Source organism: Atta colombica, unplaced genomic scaffold (assembly GCF_001594045.1).
Source record: "Atta colombica isolate Treedump-2 unplaced genomic scaffold, Acol1.0 scaffold1, whole genome shotgun sequence".
Taxonomy (NCBI): domain Eukaryota; kingdom Metazoa; phylum Arthropoda; class Insecta; order Hymenoptera; family Formicidae; genus Atta; species Atta colombica.
In genome coordinates this window covers 133,657-144,501 of record NW_017259183.1, presented here as the reverse complement: position 1 = coordinate 144,501, position 10,845 = coordinate 133,657, and the positions used below count along the sequence as shown (strand labels likewise).

The 10,845-nt window shown below is 29.0% G+C and overlaps 1 protein-coding gene across 12 annotated transcripts in view; it reads right to left on the bottom strand.

Annotated features, from left to right (window-relative positions):
* Positions 1-10,845, bottom strand: part of LOC108694229 (dynamin) — a 97,814-nt gene that overhangs the window by 58,308 nt on the left and 28,661 nt on the right. For 9 of the 12 annotated variants that reach the window (XM_018203634.1, XM_018203602.1, XM_018203596.1 and 6 more), the window contains exon 10: positions 6,953-6,982. The exons of the other annotated variants lie outside the window; for them this stretch is intronic. In XM_018203634.1, coding sequence (XP_018059123.1) covers positions 6,953-6,982 — 30 coding nt within the window. The remainder of the gene's footprint in view (positions 1-6,952; positions 6,983-10,845) is intronic. 12 annotated transcript variants of the gene reach the window in all.

Below are 10,845 nucleotides of genomic sequence, written 5' to 3'. Positions count from 1 at the left end.
TATATATATATCCATGGTGTATCATTTTAACCTCTTTGTTGACACGTTCATTTCCACAATTTGTGCTTCGCTTGGCAGAAAAAAGGTTTGAATTTTTTTTTGCACTTGGTATATATAGAGGCTTTTTAGAGCGCTGATTCTGATTTTGAGATCAAAATTGAGAAATTCAAAATGGCGGATCCAAACCTTAATTTGAAAAAATTCACATTCTTATTGAAACATTTTGAAATTTGAAGATAAAATACAAAAAAAATAAATAAATAAAAATGGTGTATAAAATCCTATCTCTCAGTGATCACACTCCGAGATCATGATTCTACTAAGAATCATCAGCTAATGTCGTAGGTGAAAACTGACATATGACAGATTTCAGTTTTATGTTATAATTTTTTATTTTCTAATTTTGACATTAAAAATCGAAATCATAATCTTGAAAACCCTCATAAGCCAAATTTCAAAACGTTACAAGAATACGATTTTTTAAAAATTGAGGTCCGCTATATTGGATCCGTCATTTTAAATTTTATAATTCTGAATTACACTTCAGAATCAAAATCAGCATCCTCGAAAATTCCCGTAAGCCAAATTTCAAAACGTTCTGACAAGAATTTAGATTTTTTTTTTATTTCAGTCCATATTGGATTCGCTATGAATTTTGAATTTTATATTTTTTATTTTAAAATCGTAATCAACGACCCTAAAAATCCTTATATACCTAGTTTGAATTAAATTCATTCATTTCGAAGAAAAAGCGCTTTGACATCATATGGCATTAATGCGTACTGAGACACGTTTTTTTCTGAATGCTATATGATATCAATGCCAGCGAAAGGGGTTAATTGATGCATTAAAATATCTCTTGAATAGTGCATTTTAAAGAAAAATGTTTCGCCAAAAGTTATGTAATTTGGAGAGAGACATAAGATGCTACCGGTTTAATCTTGGAAAGTTTGAAGGTCATGTAAAGGTCATCAATTTCATAAATGGAATCTCATGTATTTCATTGTATATTCCTATAGCTTATCTCGAGAGCTTTCCAAAACACTATAATTAAGTACATTTTCATTACTTTACTTAGAAATGTATTGTAATTTAATTTTTCAAAAATGAAAATAAGAGAAACAACTTCTAATGCCCTTAATCTTGACAAATGTTATGCAGATCATGATCCTTAATAACATTCAAGATCCATTGATCATTTTGGATAATTCTTAATATCGGCGATACTGTAATTTGCAAGTGCCTTATAATTCGAAAAAATTTAATAAAAATGAACTTAATTATAGTGTTTTGGAAAGCTCTCGAGGTAAGCTACAAGAATATGCAATGAAATATGGGATTCAATTTAAGAAATTGATGATGAACAGCTTTTCAAGGTCAAACCATCTTATGTCCCTTTCCAAACTATATAACTTTTGTTTGAAACATTTTTCTCTAAAATTCATTGTTCAAGAGATATTTTATTGCGTCAATTAAAATGTTACATCCTGTATATATCTATATATCGCTAAAAAAGAATTATGGCATAGAAAAATTGTGGACAAAAATTGGCCAGCTTTGATGACGATAAATTATTGATGTGGGAAAAAGTTCGTGGCGTTTTTCTCGTTAGATGGCATTAAAAAAACATCACGAACTTTTTCCCACACCTAATATCATAGGATAACGTTTTTTTTTTAAATTAAAGCTTGAAATCTCTACTTTAAGACTTTATGATCAGATTTTAAGTTTAATTGTATCCCTATCACTATAACTCTCAAAATATGAGGGTGTATTTATCATATTGAAAATTGCAAAGTTTGACGGAATACATGGACTTTAAATATTTTGAAGGAATGCCATTTGCAACAGCGTAAAGTTCAAATTTTCCCCTTTAATTTAAAAATGTTTCATGTTTTGAGAGTTACAGTAGTAGGGATGCATCAAAATTAAAATCTGGTCATAGTGTCTTAAACTACAGATTTCAAACTTTAATTTAAAGAAGAAAAAATATTATTATGATAAAAATAATATTACTTACTTTTTTACAAAATTATCATTAGTCAAAATTGGCCAATTTTTGCACAATTTTTTTATGCCATAATTTTTTTTATCACAGTATATATTATATTAAATATACAGCCTGTGTGCCTGTCAAAAGTTCCGAGCCGGCTAAATATCTCAGAAAATACTTTTTGAAAGTATACTGTTGTGCTAGTAGTTATTACAGATATTGATGTACATTAATAAACCACATTAAAACAAATATCATAACGACGATATATATAGTTTAATAAAATTGTACTATCCACACTCAATTAATTAATTTTAAAAATTTTAAATTTTTATTAAAGATAGCAACGAACAACTATTACTCTAAGCCCCTTGTCGAAATATATATTTTATTTATATTTTAAAAAAGCACTCTTTATGTTCAAAAATATCTCTCTGGGAGGAGGGAAGGGCAGTTTTGAATTACTCTGGGACAATTTTTTTGTAAAAAAAGAAAGATTAAACGTTTATTATGTTAATTTATAATTTATAAACAAATATAATTTATTTATACAAATAAAAGTCTCTTTTTTGGAAATATGTTAAAAGTTGAAAGATAAAAATTAAGGACTTGTAATTAAATTATGATAATCAAAATAAAAATACAACAAACTCTGATCTTAAATTATTAAGATTTAAATTTCAAATAGATTATCTCTCTTAATTCTTATAAAAATTAAATTTCCTTCTTATAAAAAACTTTTATAAAGCGATTTTTCAAGATATCGCATATTAATCAGTAAGAATATGCGTAACTATCATCACAAAACAATAATGAATGATGCTTTCCAGCAAGCGACACAGTGTGAACAAGATCATGTCATTTTCATTTAACATTAGCAAACATAACATGAATGTAATGATTCAATGTGTTACACTGTGTCATTTGTATCTCTTGCTAGAAGTGTCAGATAATCCAAGAGATTAAGAAAACCACGTCACATAATCCAGATTCTACTATATACATGTACTGTATACAAATTATAGGTTACAGGCTGCTCTTGTACTACATATAACTTGAGTATTAAGGAGGAAAGATATTTAAAAAACTGTACCTATTATATTGTCGAAAGCAATTATTATATAAATTTGCGGTATAGAGAATTCCTTATCCTTATATTTGCATTATAAATCTTTTAATAATATGTAGATCGTGTTTCAACATTCAAACCTTTGTCATGTATGTCTCGCGAAGGACTGAAACTTATGGCACATACAAAAACAATACGTAAAACAATAACACGTAAGCAAATTGGTGAATCACAGTAGAAACCATAAAGCATCGTCTACAATGAACAGTAGCAATAGAGACTGTAGATACGTCGGAAATAAGCTGGTTTTCTTGCCTAACCAGAAATGGTTATTTCGTGTCTACAGCCTCTATTGCTACTGTTCATTGTAGATGACCTTACGTTTTACTATCTTATATTTTTGTATGTGAGCTTCATAAAAGATCGCGTAGCTTGTGACATTTACTGAAATGTAAGATGCCCCGTTTTGCTTTGTTCAAATCTACCCCTATCAGTCACATTGAAAAAATATTTTATTTTGTTTACCAAAATATTGATAAAAACCAAATATTTCATTTTTATTATGTAGATACAAACATAAGAAAAAGACATAGCATGCCAAAATATTAATTATTATTAATGGTTATTATTAATGGTTTAATTTTAAAATTCTTACGTATGTGAAACGAAACATTTAGTACAAAGGCACAAAAACACAAAATGCTTCTAGATCAACAATTGCAAGGGGAGGACCGAGTGGTTCGCCGCTCAGTGCGATCTGTAGATCCGAGTTCGATTCCATTTGTGCTCCGCATACGCGTTTTTCGTGTTCGCCATTCGGATTCGGCGTTAAATTGTAGGTCCCCTCGAGTGTTGACAAATTCTAAAGAGTAAGAATACAATTACTAAATGCATAAACATAAGCGAGCCTCTGTCCCTGAAGACACTCTAAAGCTGAAATTATGCATGATACTGTGACCCCTTACATATGGTCGAAAAATCAAACAAGAGAATTTACCAAAGACCAAACAACTGTAAGACAGCAGCTATCACTTGACAGTTATCTGTGACTGTATTGTCATTTCAAAAATTATAATTTGTAATTGCAGAAAAGGACAATTCATTTTTAAATTGTAAAATTCAAAACTGCCCTTGTAGTAGAAAGCTGTCCCTCTCTCCCCTGTATATATAGGATGTCCCAATATTAGTATCTGAAATATCTTCTATAAGATTCAGAGGGAAATTTGTATAATCAAAATTACACGATATGAAGGGATCTATCATAGGGCGATAATATTTGTCCACTTGAAGATACTTCGAAGAGTTCAAGGTTAACTTCATTTTTAAAAATGAAATTATATGATTTTTTTTACGTAATATATGATTTTTCTGGTTATTCTACGTACAAAACTATTAAGGCAAAAGAGATATTTTATACTTCATTCTGACACATATTGATATAAAATGTTAAATATAAATCGTAAACTATTAATTTTTTGATAATCTTTAATATTTTTATATATAGAATAATGAGATGAATCAATTGATGGAAAGAAAATAGCTGCTTATTTAAAAAGTTATCCTTTTTGCATACATATATTTTTTTTAAATCCATCTTCTCATTATTCTGCTTATAAAAGTATTAAGGTATGATCATTAAAAAATTAATAATTTACGAATTATTTAACTGCATTTTATGTCAAAATATGCCAGAATAAAATATAAAATATCTCAAAGTCAGTACTCGCAAAGATCTGTACATTTCCCTGATTCCAGCGAGTGACCCCCATTACCGCTCGAGGCTCGGCGGCCGAGCCACCGAACGCTCACCTGACGTTCTGACTCAGGAGCGTTCTTATACCAGAAGGTGATGTTGAAAGTTATCGTCAAAATATGCGTTATCGTAATTGTAATGTATTAGAAAACTACATTAAGATATAAGTATATTATTAAGAAACAATGAATAAATTAATAATAAAAAATTTTATGTTAAAAACATGTTTCAATAATAAATAATTTGGCGGAAGATGCGCTCCCAGTATATTTCTGGTATAGGGACGCTCCTGAGCCAGAGCGTCACGTGAGCGCTCGGCGACTCGGTCTGATGCAGATCTTTGTGAGCACTGTCATAAAGTTATTATTTAAGTTATTGATTTTTGATATCACTACCTTAATACTTTCAACAATAAAAATCTTGGTATCGTACATTTAAAAATTCGACAATAAGAAATAGAAATAATGGTCATCAAAGCTAGATCTTTAATGCTTAAGTAATTCAATCTAAATTACTATATATACTGTATAAGTTAGGGTTGATGATTATCCGTTTATCCGAGTATCCGGATATCCGAGATAGAAATAGATTTGATATAAAATATCCGATTAAAGCGGATCTTTCGGATCCGAATTTGTTTCAAACTGATATCCGTTAAAGTTTATTGATTAAACCGTTCATTATTTGGATTTCGGATATTTTTGCAATCAATATTTTCTCAATATCTTTCTCTACATACACAGGGTGTATATATGTATGAAAAAAAACGAAAGAGTGAGGACGAGAGAGAGAGAGAGAGAGAGAGAGAGAGAGAGAGAGAGAGAGGGAGATAGGGGAAGGGGGATGAGAGCGTGAAAAAGGGTGAGAAATAGTGAGATCGAGAAATAGAATATGCCTTTCAATAAACGATACAATGGATCATTATATCCTTGTTATTTGCCAATGTTAAATAAAGATAAGATCACTGTGTACTGTGTCGCTTGTGGAAGGCGCACGCAAGAGAGACTATATATTTATTTTTGCTTATATATTAATATATGCTAAATATACTTTTACATATTAATATAATTACATATTAATATAACTTCAATTTAACATAATTTTATATATATTAATATAGTTTTAATCAACTAAATAGATCATGTTTTTATTAGTATTAATAAAATGCAATAGTTAATTTCAGAAAAATAGGAGGGTGTCGCTTTAGAAAATCTACGTCATCGATTTTCCTCTAGTGAAGTCTGTAATTTAATCAGAAATCGGATTTATGAGATAATAGATTCGAAAGATTGGATCCGGACGGATTTGGATATCCGGATTTGAATCCGCAGAGTATTATTCAATATTCAAGTATAAGATCCGGAATATCACTATTCAGATATCCGGTTACCCGAATATCTATAGATCCGGGTGAAACTCTAACATATGTACATGTATATTTGTAATCATTCGCACGCCGAATTAACTTTTCGGACTTATAAACGCAATTAAACTACTGTAGTAATATCACGAAATTGACAAGCAATTTTAACAATTTGATGTTCAATCAGGCATTTTATTAGAAAGATGTTAATATGTTGAAAAACTGTAAATAAATTAAATACTTTGATATTCAAAATAATTAGAAGAATCATATTATGTAAAAAAAATCATACAATTCCACTTTCAAGAAATGGAGGATGATCTTGAAGTCTAAAAAAAAAAAAAAAAAATTGAGAAAATTTTTTAATCATCATAATGTGCCATTTCAAATCGAGCAAGATCTCATGTGATATTTTCTCGCATCATCAAAAACAATGGAGATATTTTAAATGATCAAATTAGAGAAAAACACTCTGTATATGTATACTATGTATGTGTGTATATTGTACTATACTATTTTAAAATTATTAAAATGTTATTAAATAAAATATTAAAAAAATAATAATGATTAATAGAATAAAATAATCAAAAATGTTTATTAATTAAGCTAAAAACTACTAAAATTTGGCTCAGTACATTAATGTTTCAACTTAAAGACGCAATAAGATATTAAAAGAAGGATAAGCGTAAGATACCAAAAAGAAAGAGCGTGAAAATGAGAAGAGGATAAAAATGTTGTGTAAATTTTTGTTGAAATGTACTTTAATATTCTTACCTTGCATTATGGCTACTGGTTGCAGCGCTGCTGATATAATTAAATCATTTTTTTTTTAATTGTGAAGAAATTGATGAGAAAAAAGAAGTATTATCTCAGGATAAGGCTATATTATTTTAATTAGGATAAGGCACATATAGGCCGGTATCCATAGTTTGTTTTCAAGACCGTCTCAAGCAATGTCTTAAAATACGATTCTGTGATTGATTTATGATATCTGAAGCACTAGTTTAAGATCATCTCGAAGTTTGAACAATGTCTATGGATTCCGCCCATAATCTCAAACATTTAAAAAGTTATAATGTGTGTTACGATTTATAATATAATTTTACTTCTTATCAAAAGTTATATAAAGTAGAATATATATAATAATAAATATAGAATATATAATAATAAATTATTATACTGTATATATTACATATAAAGTAAGATATTATATATAAAAAGGATTTTAAACATGTGTACTTTTGTATAAAGATTATATGCCTTGTCCTCATTATTAACAATAATATAATAAAGCAAATTTATGATACTTAATTTTCAGTAACATCATTATTAAATTTATATATTCTTATTATACTTATTCTGTTATATGCTTAAGGGAGAGGAGGTAGTTTTGAACACTTTTTCTTCTCAGACTCATAAATTACAATGTAATGAAATTATTTATATTTCTGTTGTGCTGGTAATTACTACAGATATTGATACAATAATAAACCACATTGAAACAAATATCATAACAATATATATATTTTATTTATATTTAAAAAAAACACTCTTTATGTTCAAAAGTACCCTTCTTAGGCAGTTTTGAATTACCCTGGGGCAGTTTTGAACGCATTGTAAAAAAGAAAGATTAAGCGTTCTTTATGTACTAATTTAATTATACAAATAAAAGCCTCTTTTTTAAAAATATATTAAGTTGAAAAACAAAAGTTAACTTTTATTAATTATGCAGTTTTACATAATGGCTTTAACATAATGGCTAAAGAATATCCAATATCTGAAAATATAAATATTGAATGAACATCAAATAAACAAAAACATATTTAGCAAAAATATTATTTTTATATCTCCACACTATGTACATTATAAGGCATAAGGTTTCACATATAAGCATAGAAAAATTCGGACAAATTCTCTAAAGACACAAAAATTATATAAGAAACTATAAGGAAATATTTACTATATAAGGAAATATTTTATACTGTTAAAAAAGGGACTTTGTTTCATCGGAGCGCAGTCGTGTTCTAAAGTTAGGTTTTATTGATGAACTTTTTTTGTTAATAATTTTTTAAGGAACAACGAACGACAGTTCGAAAAATTTATCCAAGGTCATTTCGGGTCATGACTTTGATAACATATGTCAAGGTCATTGCAGGATAGTCCCTTATACTGCATAATTACCGAATTTTTAATGATTATGATAATTAAAATAAAATTAAAAACATAAACTCTAATCATAAATTATCAAAATTTAAGTTTCAAGTAGACACTGTCTTTCTTAACTCTTATAACTCCCTGTTATAAAAAATATTTATAAATCGATTTCTTAAGATTTCGCATTTTAATTAGTAAGAATGCGTGTAACGCTATCATCACAAAAATTCGATGAGTGATGTTTTCTAGCAAGTGACACAGATCATCTTTATTTAGCAAATAACAAAAGGATGTAATGATTCAGTGTGTTACACTGTGTCATCTGTGTCTCTTGCTGGAAAGTATGTCAGATAATCTGAAAGATTAAAAACAACCATGTCAGATAATCCAAGTTCTACTGTACATGTACTTGTATACATGTACTATATACAAGTTATACGCTACAGGCTGCGTTCCGTAACCTATAATTTGGCTGTTAAATGAAAAGATGTTTAAAAAAACTGTATATTTCTACCTGTTATATTGTTGAAAGCAATTATAAATTTGCAGTATAGAGAGTTCTTATCCTTATGCTCCTTTATGAATCATATAGTAATATGTAAATCGTGTTCGACGCTAATCAATAATCAAATATAACTTTATCATGTATCTACAAGCGAAAGAACTAAAGCTTATGTCATATACAACGTAATAATCTACAATGAACAGTAGCAGTAAAGGTTGTAGACCTCAGATCAGAAGTAAGCTGATTTTCCGGCCTAGCCAAACATTCGATATTAATCGATCAACATTAATTCGATCCTGATTCAACGTCACTCGATATCAAATCGATCAATGTAGCAAAAGATGTAATAAGGCGTACAATAAGTGAAATATTAGGTATGGGAAAAAGTTCGTGGCGTTTTTTCCGTTAGATGGCATTAAAAAACGCCACGAATTTTTTCCCATATCTAATAAATATCAACCATTTCTTAACGGATATCGAATTAACTCGATTTGACGTCGAGCGACATTGAATCATTATCGATTTGACATTGATCGATTAACCATTTCTGACTGGGCCGGAAAATCAACTTAGGATCTGAGCACAAGAATTATTATAACACTTACTTAGACTTAAATTGTAGACATAAGTGAACTTTCACGTATGATGTACAACTTATTACCGTGTCTCTAACGACGGCAATAAATCGTATGTCATACGTCGAAGCTTGTGCGTTACTTACGTCTACAACTAAGTCTCTAAGTTATGACAATTCTTGTGCTCAGACTCTTATTGCCGACATGTTTACAGCCTATACTACTGTTTGTTGTAAACGTTTAAGGCAATGACTACGTTTATATCATGCGCTTAGGCTGTATTCCAAAATTCATTGTCATTGCTGAAAATGTATATGACGTAAACCGTAGATTTTCGGTACAGTGAATTTTGGAACACAGCCTTAGTCCAATATACAATAGATGCTTTTGTTTAACTTACAGGATAAACAAGAACCTCTATTGTATAGGTCGCGGCCTAAATGCACGGTGTAAACAAAGCCTATAACATGTAAACAAATTAAGCAATCACAATAAAGTCCGATTGTATCAATGTTACTTTAATTTTATGCGAGGCTCTCTTTGTCTCTGTCTCTTTTCGGTTTTAAAATGAGATAGAGTTTTTCGCTTAAAATAAAAGTAACGTTGGTGCAACCGGGTGCAATCTAAGCAAATTAATTAATCCAATAGACCGTAAGGCTAATAGCAAATCCAATGTTATGATTTTCCTTACTGCTTACGTCTTACTGTCTTACGTTCTTGTATATATATTTCTCATTAGCCATATGCCATGGGAGTTCACGACAGTTGCGACTGAAATGTTCTAAGGTGCCCGATTTGTTTCGTTTAAATTTATCCTTTTAATCACATCGAAAAAATATCTTATTTACCAAAATATCGATAAAAACTAAATATTTCATCTTTATTACGTAAATATGAACGTAAGAAGAAACACATAGCATAAGAAAATGTTAATTATTTAATCATTTAATTTTAAAATGCTTATGTGAGACGTTTAGTACGAAGGCATAAAAACACAAAACGCTTCTAGATTAGATTAATAATTGCAATCGCGGCAGCTATCACTTGACGATTATCTATGACTGTATCGCCATTTCAAAAATTTGTAATCGCAGAAAAAGATAGTTTATTTTTAATTTGTAAAGTTCAAAACTGCCCCTGCCTACAAAGCTGCCTCCCTCCTTCTCCTCTATATTTATCTATAAATATTAATTATAAACAAATATTAATTATACATTGTAAATATCTAATGCAACTTTTTTAAACTAATTTTTTCGACTTAATGTTCAAAAACATTATATTATTGTGTAAAGATCAAAAATATAGAATAAATTATACGAAAATACTACTATACTAGACATAACAATGAAAATCAATTTTAGCTCCACAAAGGAATGTAACATGTGCAAATGCAATTTTATATTTTCATAATTTAAGAAATTTCTTTGAAATAA